Source organism: Festucalex cinctus, chromosome 7, assembly GCF_051991245.1.
Source record: "Festucalex cinctus isolate MCC-2025b chromosome 7, RoL_Fcin_1.0, whole genome shotgun sequence".
Classification (NCBI taxonomy): domain Eukaryota; kingdom Metazoa; phylum Chordata; class Actinopteri; order Syngnathiformes; family Syngnathidae; genus Festucalex; species Festucalex cinctus.
In genome coordinates, this window is record NC_135417.1 from 17103852 (window position 1) to 17119858 (window position 16007).

The 16007-nt window shown below is 39.5% G+C and overlaps 1 protein-coding gene across 6 annotated transcripts in view; it reads right to left on the bottom strand.

Moving 5' to 3' along the window:
* Positions 1-16007, bottom strand: part of LOC144022464 (growth factor receptor-bound protein 10-like) — a 73803-nt gene that overhangs the window by 6907 nt on the left and 50889 nt on the right. For 5 of the 6 annotated variants that reach the window (XM_077527288.1, XM_077527287.1, XM_077527284.1 and 2 more), the window contains 3 exons: positions 6508-6664; positions 2540-2655; positions 1362-1436 (listed from right to left, as the gene is read on the bottom strand). In XM_077527288.1, the coding sequence (XP_077383414.1) occupies positions 1362-1436; positions 2540-2655; positions 6508-6664 (348 nt within the window). Of the gene's footprint in view, positions 1-1361; positions 1437-2539; positions 2656-6507; positions 6665-8819; positions 9218-16007 lie in introns of those variants that run through there. The other variant, XM_077527290.1, reaches the window with a different exon arrangement.

Below are 16007 nucleotides of genomic sequence, written 5' to 3' on the forward strand. Positions count from 1 at the left end.
AAAACTAACTGAAACTACATTGTATATTTACAAATCTAAATAAAATAAAACTAACTATAATTATAGCAAAAATGTCTTTCGTTATAGTCTTTGGTAATTAATTTAATGCATGAGCCTTTGGGGATGATTTTAAATGTGATTTTTAGTAGATTTATTTTGATATAAACCGGAATAATGACATCACGCCCATGGTGTTTTTTAAATATTGCGCACAAGTAATACACATAAGAGAGAAAAAAAAAAAAAAAAAAAAAAAAAAAAAAGAGCAAAAAACTAAAACTAATACTGAAACTAACTAAATTAAAACTAAGCATTTATTAAAAAACAAATAAAAACTAACAGAACCACCCTGAAAACTAATTAAAACAAACTAAATTATAAAAAAAAGACAACTCAAAACGAAATAAAAACTAAAATGAAACATTCCAAAACTATAATAACCATATTACAAATAAATTGGTTTATCCATCTTAAGAAAACAGTGGTGATTGTTTTAAATTGCTCTCGAAATAGAGTCAAGTTGACAGCGACAAATGTCTTGGAAATATTCAGTTTGTTGTCTTCCAAAGAAATGACATGAGCTGATTTGTACTTCGCCGAGTGGTGCTGGAAGGCAAATGGTTCCAAAATTGAAAGGACGTCTGCCAACGCTTTGGAAAATTCCAACAATTGAATTTCTTAAAGTGCACCTTTACATGTGATGTTCATTAAAAAAAGGCACTTCATAGCCCCACTATGTTGACACGGAGTGAGTCTTGGCAAACATTACAAACACCTGCTTGAGCTCGGAAATTCTCCACTGGAACGACGCTGAGGATTCCTGACAACTCCGATTCAGTTCACCACATGGGCTGTCTTTTATTGAGCCGTCTTCATGGAGCAGCTTCGATATGATGACTTGGAAGCTTTCCGCGAGTGGCGCGGATGAACGGATGGTTTCCATTTGTGGTTGGGACTCTTGACAGCTCCATTAAACGGCACAGGAAAGAGCGAGACCGCCTTCGTCCATTACGACAATGCTTTCCAAAACAATGTCTTTCGTCCTTTTTCCTTGACTTATCTTTCCTGTCATGGCCTTGCGTTAATGCAAGCAGTGTGAGCCACGTATGCGTGTGCTCAGTGCAAACACGCACGAGTTTTTGACTGCCTACTTCCAGCTGTCACACATGTGGGGCCCGCGCTGCATGCGCAGATACAGTCGTGTGTCAACAGAGGATTAACGGTAGTTATTACCGCGGGCGCTGACGAGACACACTGTCTCAGGGTCAGAGGTGAGGTATGTCGACTTGATTTAACAGTGCGTCATGCTGACTTGCAGGTAAGCTGAAACGAGGAGTGGCCGATTGACATTCGATACCGACCTGTAGGAGCTGCGATGGCGGGATCGGACGATTGGCTTCCTGGCACCATGTAATCATGTGCTCTGGGAAAAACGTCTGGTAAGAGAGAATCAACCAAGTTGTAAAGTGAATAAAATAGACAAAGAGACCCAGTAATTATTACAGAGCAGAAAGAAAACACCCACAAATACCGCACTAAATCTATTACTGCAACGTGGTGTAAGCCAAAATAATTACGTAATCAAAAATTAATCGCTCATTATAGCTATCCTATATGTACAATAAAAAATATTTTTCAAGTTTTTCATATTCTTGGTAATGAACATAAAAGTGGACAAATATGGTTACCAAATACAAATGTGGTTGTATCTTTTAGTTCATTTATACATTATTTTTTAAGTAAGTAATTCATAGCTACAGTTGCTGTTAAAAGATTTGTTTAAAGGTAATTTTCCTGCCACTAGGTGGCATTAGTGTTTCATATCACATTTATCATTGCTAAATTGTTATTGTGACTTCCTTTGCACTACAATGTCTGTGAAATAAAGCATGAACAAAAATTGTATTTAAAATTTTTAATGTCTCTTGACATTTAAAGATTCTTAAAACCATTTAAGGCCAAGCAAATGACTTTTAATGCTTTTTAACACTTTGACCGCCAAAAACGTTTAATAACGATTGGTAAAATCACGATGTATGCCGCCATAAATGTTAAATGACGTCAACTATGTTTTTTTTTTTTTTTATTATCAATGGGCAGTGCAACATCTAAGTGCAGCGTGCCTGGTCAATAGGTTGTAGAATCAAAAACACTCACTAACTATGGCCAGCAGATGGCAGCATTGTATCTCTTTTGACAAAATCTGATGAAATAGAACTTTTTCAAGGATGATATGAATCATCAAAGTCTTTGTCATATTAAAGTTTTTTTTTAATTTTTTTATTTATTTTTATTTTGATAACGATTGACAGTAAAAGAGTTAATGACCTGCCAAAACCCCGTGTATTATTTGCCAATTGGATACAATGAAGAGACTTTGAAAACACACTCTTCCATCTCACCCCTGAGGCAAGCACACATTCACTCCAAATGTGTCTCATTCTCTTCGAGATGATGTCAAGAACATAATGAGCTGTTATTTCAACAAGAGGTTGCGACAGACATGGCATGTGAAGAAGTTGGAAGACGGCGTAATTACCAGAGGAGTTCTGAAGAATTCATATTTGGCATAGTTCTTCCTAAAGAGGAATCTACCGTCACTGCTCATGGAAGCCTGGACCTGAACCACCAACTCGTGGTCCTCTAGACAGCGCTCTAAGGGGAAGCAGAAAAACAACTTCACATTACATTTTACATACACTCTGCTTTTGTTGCTTGGCGGAGGTAATACGCAAAGGAAAATCCTGTGCAAACGTACAGTACATGGTATACATGATTACAAATACATTTTTAACCATTTAGGTCAATATCAACATAAGATGCCTTTGAGATCTCCCCATTTGACCGAAAAAGTCAGGAGACATTTTGCTATAAGAAATGCATTTGGGCCATCAGATCCCCACACTTCTTTAACTGCAAGCAGGCAATTTAAAATGCAAACAGCAAAATATGGGAGCTTACTGACAGGGTGGACGTTTTTGGATAACGTTAACATTTAATGGGTAATTTCATATTAAATGCATTGAGTGGAAGTTTTGCTATTAGAAATGTATATAGGTCAGCTCCGCACCCCCCCAAAACGTAACTTAATCGCAAGCAGACAAAGAACATGCAAACAGCAAAATATGTGAATTTGCTGACAGGGTGGACGTTTTTGGCTAATGTTAGCATTTAATGGTGGACCTTCTCTTTGCAACATGTTTCAGTTAACAAGCTGACTTGAGTTCTAGTTAAAGAGGAAAATTTGGATGATCTGAAATGTTTTTATTTCAATTGATATTCCATGATGACAGGGTGGACATGTTAAACTGGACATAATGAAACCAACGTGCAAATGTGCATCCTGCAATTATTCACAGCTTCAGCCTCCAGTGAAGAAGAGACAAAATGCTGCTGGTGGCACTGTCATCGAAAAAAGGTGTCCTTAAAGGGAGAGAGAGGTAACCTAAAATGACAGGGTGGACAGTAATTTCAGAGATGCACGCAAAATATTTAATATGATTATACTGATTTTTTAAATCAAATAATGGTGTGGACAGCTAAATCATGTATAATGTTTCTTAATTAGTATCATTTAACCACTTCTTACACACACACTAGTTAGCAGAGCATGTGTGGGACATTCCAAAAATCGCAGACATCCAATGAAAAAAACAAAACAAAACAGTAAAAAATGAAGGAAACACATTTTTAAGAGACTTATTATTTGGCCACTGTTAATAAGCCATCGGAGTTTCATCATTCTGCTATATTTTCATGATGACTGGGTGATCCTGATGAGGACACCAAAGGTACTTGAAAGTGATATTGACCAATTTTTATAACAGCCGGTTAAAAAAAATCTGCAGTCCAGTAATTTCCTGTGCGTAGGCACAGTTCTGCACATTCCCGTTAGACGACTCACCACTGATTCATTCATTTTGAAGAGAAATAAAAGAGTAAATGTTAATAGGAAGGAACAGTGGCTTTAATAGAATGCTGGATCCATAAAAGTGAAGTAAAAAAAAAAAAAAAAAGGCATCTGGTTTGAGCTACTTGAGCTCTTCAAATGAGCCGTAGCAATACAATCCCGGCTGGCCTGTGGTCAGATGTGTGTCCTAATTTGAGTGTGGTCCGAGATCCTGGCGTCGTCATGATGTGTGTCCACCGTGACGCTGACACCGAACGTGACTCAGTCCATTCCAACAGACGTGCAAGGTCCTTCCTTCTCAGTGGAACAAAAACCCTTCCCAATTGAGTCAATTATAAAGTTGTCATTGAATTCACTTGAGCAGAACCAATACAGCATATAGAGCAGCTTCTTTGCCTCAACATGATATTTTCATGGACTCTCTCCGGGAGAACTCTTCAACGGTGTCACGACTCCCCTCTCTTAAATTTCCATGACATCCTGTGGCCCGTCTGATGAGTCACTCATGTTCGTGACACTGACTCAGCCTGGCAACACTACCTCACTGTCTCGTTCCTTATTAACCTTTCCGGACTGACAAGTGGAGGTCAATGTTACTTCTCAAAAGGGCCGTTTCATCCCATTCATTAATGTATGACTAGTAGGCAGCCATGGACAAGAATAGGATTCTCTGCTCCAACCAAGTATTGTCCGGGGTCGCTCAAAGACCTCGACAGTGGCTCTGTTTCTATTCTGGTCTGCCTCCCCAGAACATCTAAACATTAGGTAGGAGCAAAGTTGCATGCACATGCAAACGAACACGCACACTGAAAAGACTTTTCATCATTTAGAAATGTGGCGCTTGAAAATAAACAGTAAATAGAGCAAATTTACATATAGACAATAGTCATGTACTAGTACATTGTATAATGTAGCTCAGCTCTTAACTTGTTTGTGACAAACATTAAAATATATACATAATTATATCAGTTACCTTATTTAGCTACAAACTGGCAAAATATTCGAAACTGCTAAAAAGCACTACTAATTCAAATGAAATAAATTTGATGAAAAGTAGCAGAGCGTTTCAAAATATTCTATGCATTTTATGACCATAGTTTGTGATGCATATTCCAAGGGAAGAAAAGTAATTCTAAACAATTCATCTCAGATGTGACACGTAAATAAGTATGTAAAAAAAGATGTTCATTGGTTCTACTCAAGTGCAAGTGGCAAAGGCATCGACTATAATAAAACTAAACCGATGTGACCCAGTAAAACGGGTTTAGTCCTATTGTTGGCGCCACTTGACTGAGCTTGACTCAGCACAGATTTGTGTCTCCACTCCAAGAGAACTGCATGCTTGTCTTGAGGTGTTCATGTGTCAATGTAGAAATGGCTCCAGGAGCAACTATTAAATGTTAGATAAATACATTTACCATTGTTTTGTGAGAATGCAAAATTATCAATCCGTTATAGAGAATAAAATGTTTGTCAGATATAAGAATTATTTTTGATGTGTTGCAAAAGTGGGAGAATTTTATTTTTCAAAGCAGCACTTTTCTATTCTTATTTTTATGGATTATTATTATTATTATTATTATTATTATTATTATTATTCAGCATGGATTTTGGAGAAATTTTCGTATAATTTTAGTTGACCATGTACCATGTTAGGAATACTTTTCAAAGGCAAATATCCTTGATTTTTATGCATTCCAATATGTCAATGGATAAAAACAGAGCATATTCACTCGTACTTGAAATAATATAATTTCATTCTTCCTTAAAATCATCAAAAATGAACACACTACCATTTCAGCCAATTTTATGATTTCCTTCGGCTTCATTTTGTGACGTCACGCTGAAAACGTGAAATTCAATGTGACTGTGACACGCATGAAATAAACAGATCTGGGATTTAGGCCATAGAAAAAGAATATGAGCCAAACATGATGTCATTCCAAACGGAAAAAGTTAAACGTGTTCGCTGATAAGAAAAAACAATCAGACCATGATTGCAAAGAATCAAACTTGAATGATGCAATATACTGTATATATAAGACTGAAGTTGAGGCATGTGAACATTTATGAAAAATGCTATGTCAATTGGCAGTGGCAAAATGTTACTAACCTTACTGACAGATTAATAACCATATCATAAATGTACCATGCCAATAAATGGCTTTTTATCTAAGTACAATGACTATTTTCTTGTACAAGCAAAAATGAGGTGACGTGACAAATCTTACTTCAACGGTGACAGCAACTCTGACCTCATGCATTTGCATCATGTTAGCCCAAAGGCTAATCAGTGCTATATTGAATCTAAATATTGCTTACAATGTGTGCAAGCTTTTGCACATGTGATCAGCTCACTGGATATTTTCAATGCACGCTGCACAGTAAGTGCATGCACTCACGCTTCACTACATGCCTGCGTGAGAATATGTGCCTAGTCTGCCCAGAGTATGTTGGCATGCACGCATGAATGCACCCGTGCGTGTGCCTGAATGCATCGCATGTCTCGACCCATCCGGGAGTTTTCTGTATGGGCGAGCGTGAGGGTCCGCTCATATGTGTGCTTGTGTCCTTTGTGCGGGGGTTCAGCCACTCACCTAACCCCAGCAGCGGGTGGTGCTCAACAAGTGCCCAACTGTTGTCGTCTACACAATGGCTTTTATAAATCAGGAGTTGGCAAAGGTCCCTGGCTGTCATGTCGGCTGGGATCTCCACAACTTTGCCCAGGCCGTCTTCAGTGGAGATCTTAACAATCTATGAGGAGGTGCAACAAAATATCAAACGTCAATTAAAATTGGAGAGAAATGTCATAGCTAATGAATAATTTAACAAAATTGCAACAACCGTGGAAATGGCACGTTTTTATGTCATATCAAGTGCATATCTGATATGAGAAACAGAGAAGAAGTAAGAATTTTCAGTTCAATTCCAATCATGTGACTGAGGATAGTTTTGATGTGCTTAAGATCACATTATCTGAGGCCAAGACAAGACAGAGTCTTTTGGCAGTCAAGTCCGAGACACGATCAAAATGAGGTCTTGAGACCACAACACTAGTATTTATTTAATTTTATTTAATGTATATTTGTGGGAATGCTGAAGCATTCCCACAACTATACATTGCATACATTACATTATTTGCACAATTTAACATTTAATATCAAGTTTTCCCCATTCATTTTCAATGGGTCAGATATTGAACTTTCTCTAAGTATCACTTTGCACACCCAATTCCATACATATAACTTTCATTACCAAGTGTCTGATACTGCTCGGTGGCGCAGTTGGTATTGTCCAGTAAACAGGAGGTTATAATTTCATAATTTATCTCTCAATTTACTTCATAAGCATTCCACATGCAATTAAATCTTAGCATTCAGCTTTCAACATTCCCACGCAATTTCTCCAGAAATTGCACTTAGTCTAGTTATTTATAGTGATAGGTCGACACTCGCCCCCCCTCTCCAGAGCCGATAGAGATAATCAAGGAGGCCAATATTTGCATCTGACGTTCACTTCCACTAAAAATGGATAATATTGGTGTTGGAATATATATATTAAAAAAAAACCAAAACAAAACATATTTTTAACTTTGTTGCAATTGTCTTTAAGTGTATGTGTTTATTGAACATTTTGGATTTGCAATTTTTTTTTTTTTTAAATCTTAGACAACAGAGATACAATATATTTGTTTTTAAATTTTATTAAAAAGTTCAAGGAGGTCCCAGAGTCATCAGCACATCAAATGTTCAATGAAAAACACATCAATAGCTCCGACAGTTTTCTACAGTATATAAAGTCTTCCAAAATATCTGAAATGAATATTCATTTTTCTCAGTTTTAATTTCAAACAAAAACAGAGTTCACAGAGATCCCAGGGTCAACAGCAGTTCTTATAAAGTCAACTAAAAATGCAAATAAATAGTTCCCCAAGTTAACACCATTTTAAATTGATTTATTATCGGTGGTCAGATAAGGTCGATGACGATGTTCGTCAAAAAGCTGGATATCGGCCCCAATAATTGGCTCACCCGATAATCGGTCTATCCCTACTCAAGAGCACATTATCTGAAACCAAGACTTGCCTGAGACCAAGACAAGACCAAGGTTTTGGCAGTCCAGTCTGAGACACGACCAAGACCTTTAAAATGAGGCCTTGAGAGCACCACAATTTTATTTATTTATACAGTATTTTATTTTAGTATTATACACTTGTGAGACAATTAGGTAAAAAAACGCAACTTATCCATCCCATTTCTACACCACGTATCTTCATTAGGGTCTCAAGTGAGCTGGAGCCTATCCCAGCTGACTTTGGCAAGAGGCAGTGTAGATCCTGGACTGGTTGCCAATTATCACAGAGCAGATATAGAACAACAAACACTCACACTCACATCTAGGACACGTTGGAGTGATCAATTAATGTAACCTACATGTACGATTGTGGAATGTGGCAAAAATCAACAGAACCTGGAGAAAACACACACAAGAATGGGGAGAACATGACACGAGAGTCGAGATTCAAACCCAGAACCTCTCGGAATACTGGAACGAATGAAATCCGATATAAGAGCTCTCTCAAAACGTAATATAATATAGGCAGGTATCCAGGAATAAGAAATACGACTACTGTAAATGATCATTTGCATTGGACGGTGTTCCCTCCAACTGCCAGTTACAGGAAATGCAACGGTGTGAGTAGTCCTGAATTAACCTTCATTAACTGCCCACAGGTTGGCTCAGCACAAGGAAACCATAAAGTCACAATCATCACGGATTGAAAACTCAGCCTGTACAGGAATCCAGCCAATCCGGCCGCAAACCAGTCCACACAGATAACACGCTCCAACATTTTCCGCCAAAGACAAACAATCTTCAAATGTAGCAAAAAGATGGCGAGCGCTCTTACCTCCACGGCCCGCAATAGGCAGCAGTCCGGTGAACACGAAGGCATTTTTGGAGGGGGCCTGTCTGTCCGCTCATACACACATTGACGCACGAGGACGGAAAGCCCAGCTGTCACCTTCTCTGGTCCAGAAAGAAACAGGCATATAATGCCGGCAAGTTGACAAGTAGTGCTGCCCGTCACATAGCAGGCACAATTCAATCTGTCGAAGCAACCGAAGAACTGTCAGTGAGCCTCACAGACGGCAGGCAGCAGGTAGAGTGTAGCGCTCGCTGTGCCGGCTGAGTCTGACAACTATCTTTCTTTACCTCTCCCTCGCTCCCTCTCTCTCTCTCACAAAAGGGTTACAGCCTCAGCCACCGGCTCCAAGGCGCAGTGAATCAAACCACACGCTCACCAACCAATCATGAGACACCAGCAGGCTGATGTAATCATTCCCACACAAACTCGGGCCCGAGCTGACGCGCGCACACACAAACACGCACAGACCGCACAGTCATGCACAGACGTGAACTTTTTTCACATCTCTTCCTATAGCTGCACTTTCTTTTCAGGACTTGAAGCGCGAAGGTTCATACGACGGGCCAGTAAGATAGAGTTTCAAAAGAAAAAGTTTTGCATTTTCTTGCCACCTAAAGTTTTCAAGTGAGGGCTTGTTGGGGGCTGTGTGTTGTCTCGGCGTCTTTGCCTTCCTCTCGCTCTCTCGCCCTCCCTCCATCCCTCCCTGTGGCTTAACTTTGAACTCCCGAGTCAGATCTCGCAGACTCGCGCTGCACTAACAAGTTCTCATTACAGAGCAAATGAAATGAAACAAACCTGGAGCAGCACTTGGGAACCCCAACCTTCGTCTTTACCCCTGGTGGCTAGCTTTGTGCAAAAATTCGTATTCTCAAAAAAAGAACAAAAACTTTTAATATATACCCTCCCGCCAAACTTAGATATTTATGACAGCATGAGCCTTGACACACCCCGTCTGGGCGAGGGGTGAGCAGTCTGAACATATCAGCCTTGAAGCAACCGTGTAGGCGAGGTGTGCTCCTCAAGTAAGCACTGTTTCGCAAAAGGGAAGAGGAAGTGGCGCTAACTAAGAGATCATTTACTGTATGAAGCGGAAACTTCAGCAAGGGAAGGAAGGAAAGGGGGACTCGTGAATTGGGGGAGGGGAGAAAGTGAACGTTTGCCAGGACAAAAAGACACGAGACGAAGAGTGGAAGGTAAAAGGTGGTCATCTGGCAGAATGTATAGCATACGTGCTTCCTATGGTTAACTACATATCTAGGATGCACAACTGTGTGGAAAGCAGAAAACACACCACTCCTCGCTCACGAACCACCCTCATCTGCATCATCCTTACTGAGCCAGGGAGGGTAAGTCCCAAATAGGCGGAAAGCACCATGTATGATGACATACTGGTTTCGCTCAAATCCATTACCCTGTACATATCAAAACTGAATGGGTTGTAACAATTCTGCAATACACACCGCCACCAATTTCTCTTGACTTAACTGCTTTTAATATACTGTAGAAAGGCTCTTTCAAAGAGGAACTTTCAGACTGTCAACAAACTGAATGCGATCTGATGTGTCATGTACAGGATGTCTTGTTTTGTAACTCAATGTCAGCTCTCAGGTCAAAATAATGCACACAAGACCAAGATGGATTACGTCAATGATAGAGAGCAAAACTTGCACGACCGACTGTATAAACAATCTTTAGCATTGTTGCCTTGAAGAGTTTGAAGATGTTTTGGAATTTCTAATGCAGATTAAGTTATAGCAACACTGTCGTGGTTTGGGTTGGGTTTTGGTTTGGTTTTTGCTTTTGTCGGGGTTCTAATTTTGAGTTTGTCACAATGTTCCTTCACGTTTCGGTTATGTTCTGCTTTCCTTGTGTCTCCCCTAGTCTTGTCAAGCTTTGTCTTGTCCACTTGTGCTTGCCTTCCCTTCCTCATGTGCAACCAGTAAGTTCATTCCCTGCTTTCGTTTATACTTTGATTAAAACCACGCCTGCCACGTCTTCCTTCCACTTGGGTCCACCAGAAGTAATATTTACTTGGAAAAAACAACTTAAAAATTCTAAGCAAATTTTACAAGGAGAGTTTTGAGTACCTTCTACATACAATTTAAAAAAAAAGAAGAAAAAAAAAAGCTACTCAAGGGTTGCGGAACAAACCCACAACCTTTAGGTTGAGAGACACTCTACCAACTGAGCCGTTCCGATCCTGCTGTGTGTTGATGGTGTACCTTCAAAAGAGCAGTTTTTGGTCTCGCTTTGGACACAGCAGCAATGCAGTATAGTGGCAAACAGCAAAAGTGGCACAGCTCAGGTGGTAGAGTGGCTGTCTCCCAAGCTGAAGGTCATGAGTTTGTTCCTCTACGCTTGAGTAACTTAAAATAATAATAATAATAAAATGGGAAAATGTATTCAAAACTTTCCTTCACTTAGAATTTCTGAGTGAAAAAACTTTAATCGGCCTTTTCAAATAAATATTACTCTTTTTTTTTTTTTTTTTTTTTACAGTATACAAACATGGCTGGATATTAGCCTCCTCTGAGTTTTGTTCAATGGACACTACGCGTGGTGGTGATTCTTGACCTGGGTTTGATTGAACCCCAGGGGTTCAATGAGTCAGTTTCAGAGGTTTGGCAGAGGTCAAGGCACACCACCCAAATGATTCGTGATGATACGCCCTGCTTGGCCATCATTGGTTGCAGGTGATCACGCTACATTGCTTGGCTTATCTTTGCTGCAGAGAATTTGGTTTGGTGTACTCAATAGTCGACTTGTGACTGTTGTGATGGTACGTTTGCTGTTTTCATTGTAAAGTATCTTCTGCCCCGGGTTCAATCTTACAAAAAATAAATAAAAATAAATAACTGGTGGTTGTTGTCAAGTTCTCTGTAAATGTTGAGCTGAGTGATGGGAGTCAGTGTCTTAACTGCATGATTTTCAATGCCAAGTTGAGGGATTCTAGTGCAGTACACAACTAGCTATCTAACTAAATTAACACTTCCTTAAGCTGCATGAAGATGGGGAATACAGAACAAGACAAGGTGAGGAGAGACAGATTCAATAAAAAGGCTACGCTCCCTCTGCATTTTGTTCACCAGTAAACCCTACATCTATGTTTTGAATTTTAAAGAATATATATATATATATATTTCAGTAAACAAATGTTCGGTGAATGCACATTGGGAACTGGTGGGGGTTCAGTCCCACCAGGGTTAAGAATCACTGATCTACACTCATTCCTTTGCAGGGACTAAAACCATTGGGAACATATTGTCTTATCACATATTAAAGACAGTTAAGTCAGTTGAGCTGAACTGGCAACAGTGCAAAGATCAGAGGCTGCACCTTCACATGCCAACAAATCATGAGTGGAATAATTTGAGTTGGATCGGAGCCTACATTTGCAGATGAAGCATAATCTTCCAGTTTGGCAATGCCATCACACTGCATTATGTGCAAAGGAGTTGACAAAGCAGCACATATTAGCGTCTTTCACATAGATTAGTGACTATTGTGGCACGGTTTGTTTATGGCACGTCATGAGCATTTTGTAAGAAGTTACCAAAAAGTTGAGAAAAATATATTTGCATGCTGCGGTGACAACGCAAATGAAAATGTTTCACTTTCCACATAATAGAATAAAATGGAGCTTTTTCTGTGTTGATACAATGTGATTTATTTGGAACGTGAAATATGAACACTTTGGCTGCCTAATTTGTTCCCCGGCTTTGGAAAAGAGACTTTCTTTTTTTTATATATTAGCAACATTTGATATTTGCAACAACACAAACCACTTGAAAAATTGCTTATAAATTGCTGAAAAATCCAGCAAGTTATGATAGAATAGAAATGAAAATGGAGATGCGGGATCATCCCGGGATTCCCGTTTCAAGATCGAGGCCACTTTCAATGTTGCTTCAATTCTCTCTGGAAGTCCAGGCTCCAACTAGTGTTATAGACGATTTCTGTGGCATGAGCCACTCAAAATGGTTGAAGCCCAGAAAGGTAATGAAGTTGACTTTGAACGGTAACGCCGTTTCAACGTTCTTGGCTGTGGGCAGTGGAATTCATGCACAATACACGTCTTATTGCGTGAGGATTCACATGTCACACTTTGAACGAGCAATGTCCCGTGCACCAAAAGAGGAAGTACGTCATCGTTTGAGATGCCAGATATATACAAATAAGTGTGAATATACACATATTCTGAAGTATTTTTAGAATAAAATTACATTTTCATTATTTATCTGTTACCAATCGTGACTTTCTGTTTCACCTTCCCAACTGCATGCAACTTTAAGTAAGCTGTTGACATCTTCAAAGTGGCACATTTCCTAGGCTGGCTTATGTGAAATCAAATGACAATTTCATTTGATCCACTCAACTTTGTCAAGTTGTTCTTGGGTGAAGGAAACAAGGTAAGACACGAGGAAGGAAAAGGACTGATGAAACAGACTACAATGAGAGACACTAAGTCTTTTAACTGTGTCCTCATTTGGATGAAGGAGCACAGCAGGGCAGGGCCTCTCAACCTTTTTGATGACTCAGGTCTGATAACTGCTCTGACGTAATCCCTCAGAGAGAGAGACAGAGAGCGCTTCAACTAGCACCACACACGCTCTCTTTCATGAGCACCCCAAAATGTGCACGTTTATATACGCATGCTGTGCACATTATGCGCATATATGGACGTCTGCGTGCACATTCACGCACCCATAATCCTCTTAGAGAAACACACAAAGACGGCAAGAGTGAAACTAGACAGGCGCAAAGACACAAAGGAAAAGTAAACTGAACTGTATGAGAACGAGCTTTGTGCAAACTTGAGGTATGTACACAAGCGTGTGTGTGCACGCCCAGCAGCTCACACGCATCCATCCCCGCGCTTCGACAACTGCCGGCTGTTCTATTAATAGCTGCGGTGGTATTGCGTACACATTACAAGCCATTACATCAGATAGGGGTTTCTGCTGAAGATTAGGACCTCTAAAAAGGCCATTAGCCATTAGACAGAGACAATGCGGACATTAGGATCCATTACACGTGAGCAATATGAAGTCTTGGAAAAAGGACAAGCACCAGCGAGTGAAATGTTTGTTATCAAGCGATAACCAACATCATATTCATGAATTGTGTCCTTGGAACATTGTTGTCTATTGCCTTCTTACACAATTTGACGTGAAAAAAGTCAACTCTTCTTAGATTAGCACATAATAATAATAATAAAATAATAAGTGATCGATGTGTAATACTGCACGAAAGAAAAACAACTAATGGGGAGAAAATGTTTTGATATTTTTTAATGTGTTCTAAAAATAAATAAATAAATAAATAAATAAATAAATAAATCAAAGCCTAATCTGAATGAGAAGATAGATTGATGACGTTACCTCCATTGAATGGCGGCAAAGTGCATTACAAGATGGTTTTTAGCTTTCAAATAAATGGGAAAAAATATGTAATTGTCATCTTTGATGGATTGGATCCTTTGTAGCGATAAATACAAGTAATCCTTGATTCGCTAAGCAGATCTGACAGAGAATTTTATGCCTTACTCATGGTGTTTTTATTTCTGCTTCCCTACAATACTTTAAGTAAGTTTTTCCCTCCACTAAAGTCCCAGGAATTAAACGTTATGAATCTTGGCTTTCTTTGGAGCTACTTCATAAATTGTCGACAAGTTTTACTTCTTCACATGTGCCTACTGAAAGTCCCAACTCTATTCAGGTCATTAGTCTTGGCAGGAGCCCAGACATCCCCTATGCGCCAACCGATGCCAAAATGTAGCAATAGTAGCTGCTTAGTCTTTGTCTTTTAAAGAAAACAAAAAGAGTCACAGCCTTTGATAAGCTGATTTGGCAGACACGCCACTGCAGCTCCATATTCCCTCTAACAAGTGGCTGGTATACAGACCATCTAACAGTAATGATGTGTGTGGTCTGGGCCGCCCACGGAAGTCGATTTCTCGATGATGAGATGGAGACACGAAAACCTGAATGGGCCTTAACAATTTGCTGTCCCCATTGACCGCTTGTGGTCGGCAGCAGTGGGGGCAACTCGTGAAGGAAACGTCGCTGAGTCATGAGGAAGCGACCAAAGGTTCCTTGTCATCCAATTAAGACCCCACACAAAGTGGTCCATCTGGGTGGAACTGAGTCAAAGAAGGATTTTGCATTTAGAAGAGCATTTGGTGACTTAGAGACCCTTTACCATCCTTCCAAATGTTTATCCCTACTATTACTTACAAAATCAACAGTTGGGCTGGTGAGTTGACATTCAAGTTACTTTACTGACAGTAGGGAAAATTCATGATCAATTACGAACAGAGCTTTTAATGGAATGGAATCGCTCTTGAAATGTTCTGTACTCTTGTTTCGATGCGGTGTTGTATCGTGTGGAATAATACTGAGGAGTGGCCATTTTCACTCAATATCTCATTACTGAACCTGAACAGTCAGCTTCTTTTGACCACAAACCAGATACAACTCAATCAACAGCACCTTACTTGGTAAGAGGAAGTACGTAATAGACATGATTATCAACAATTAAACAACCACATTCTAAATGATCAATGAATCAATTATGTCCACACCTAGCGGATATGTGTTTAACAACAGCCTCGGAAACTCCCGAATAATGAATGAAAATTGTGTAACAATGCAGGTAAGCACAAATCAATGCCTACATTTATTAAAATCTGTTTAAATGTCAAGATAATGTTTATTAAAATACAACAACAAAAACAAACCCAGATAATTAAGATCAAAAAGTAAAAAACTAGCAAAATCTCTAAAACACGTGGTAAGGTTGAACACCAACAACACCTACTGTGACGCATGGTGTTTTGTGCGTGTATCTACGCATTGACAAAAATTCTTAATCAATTAATCAATCAATCAATATTAGGTATTTTGCTGGCTATTTTCTAAGAAGTAAAAGAAGTAAAACACCCAGTTCAGTAAAACCCCACCTCTCTCCGTGTGGTTGCCGCACCCCTCTCGTCCAGCTGCTGCGTGCACTGCCGTAAAGCTCAGTAGCGCTGCATTCGAGCACTAAGTGCAAGACCGGCCGGCCGTTGTTGTACAACCGCGTCTTCTTTTTATGAAAATTGGATTGATGTTCAATTCTTCAAGAAACATTTGAAACAAAATGGCTCCAAGCCGCAAGAAATCGTAGTGG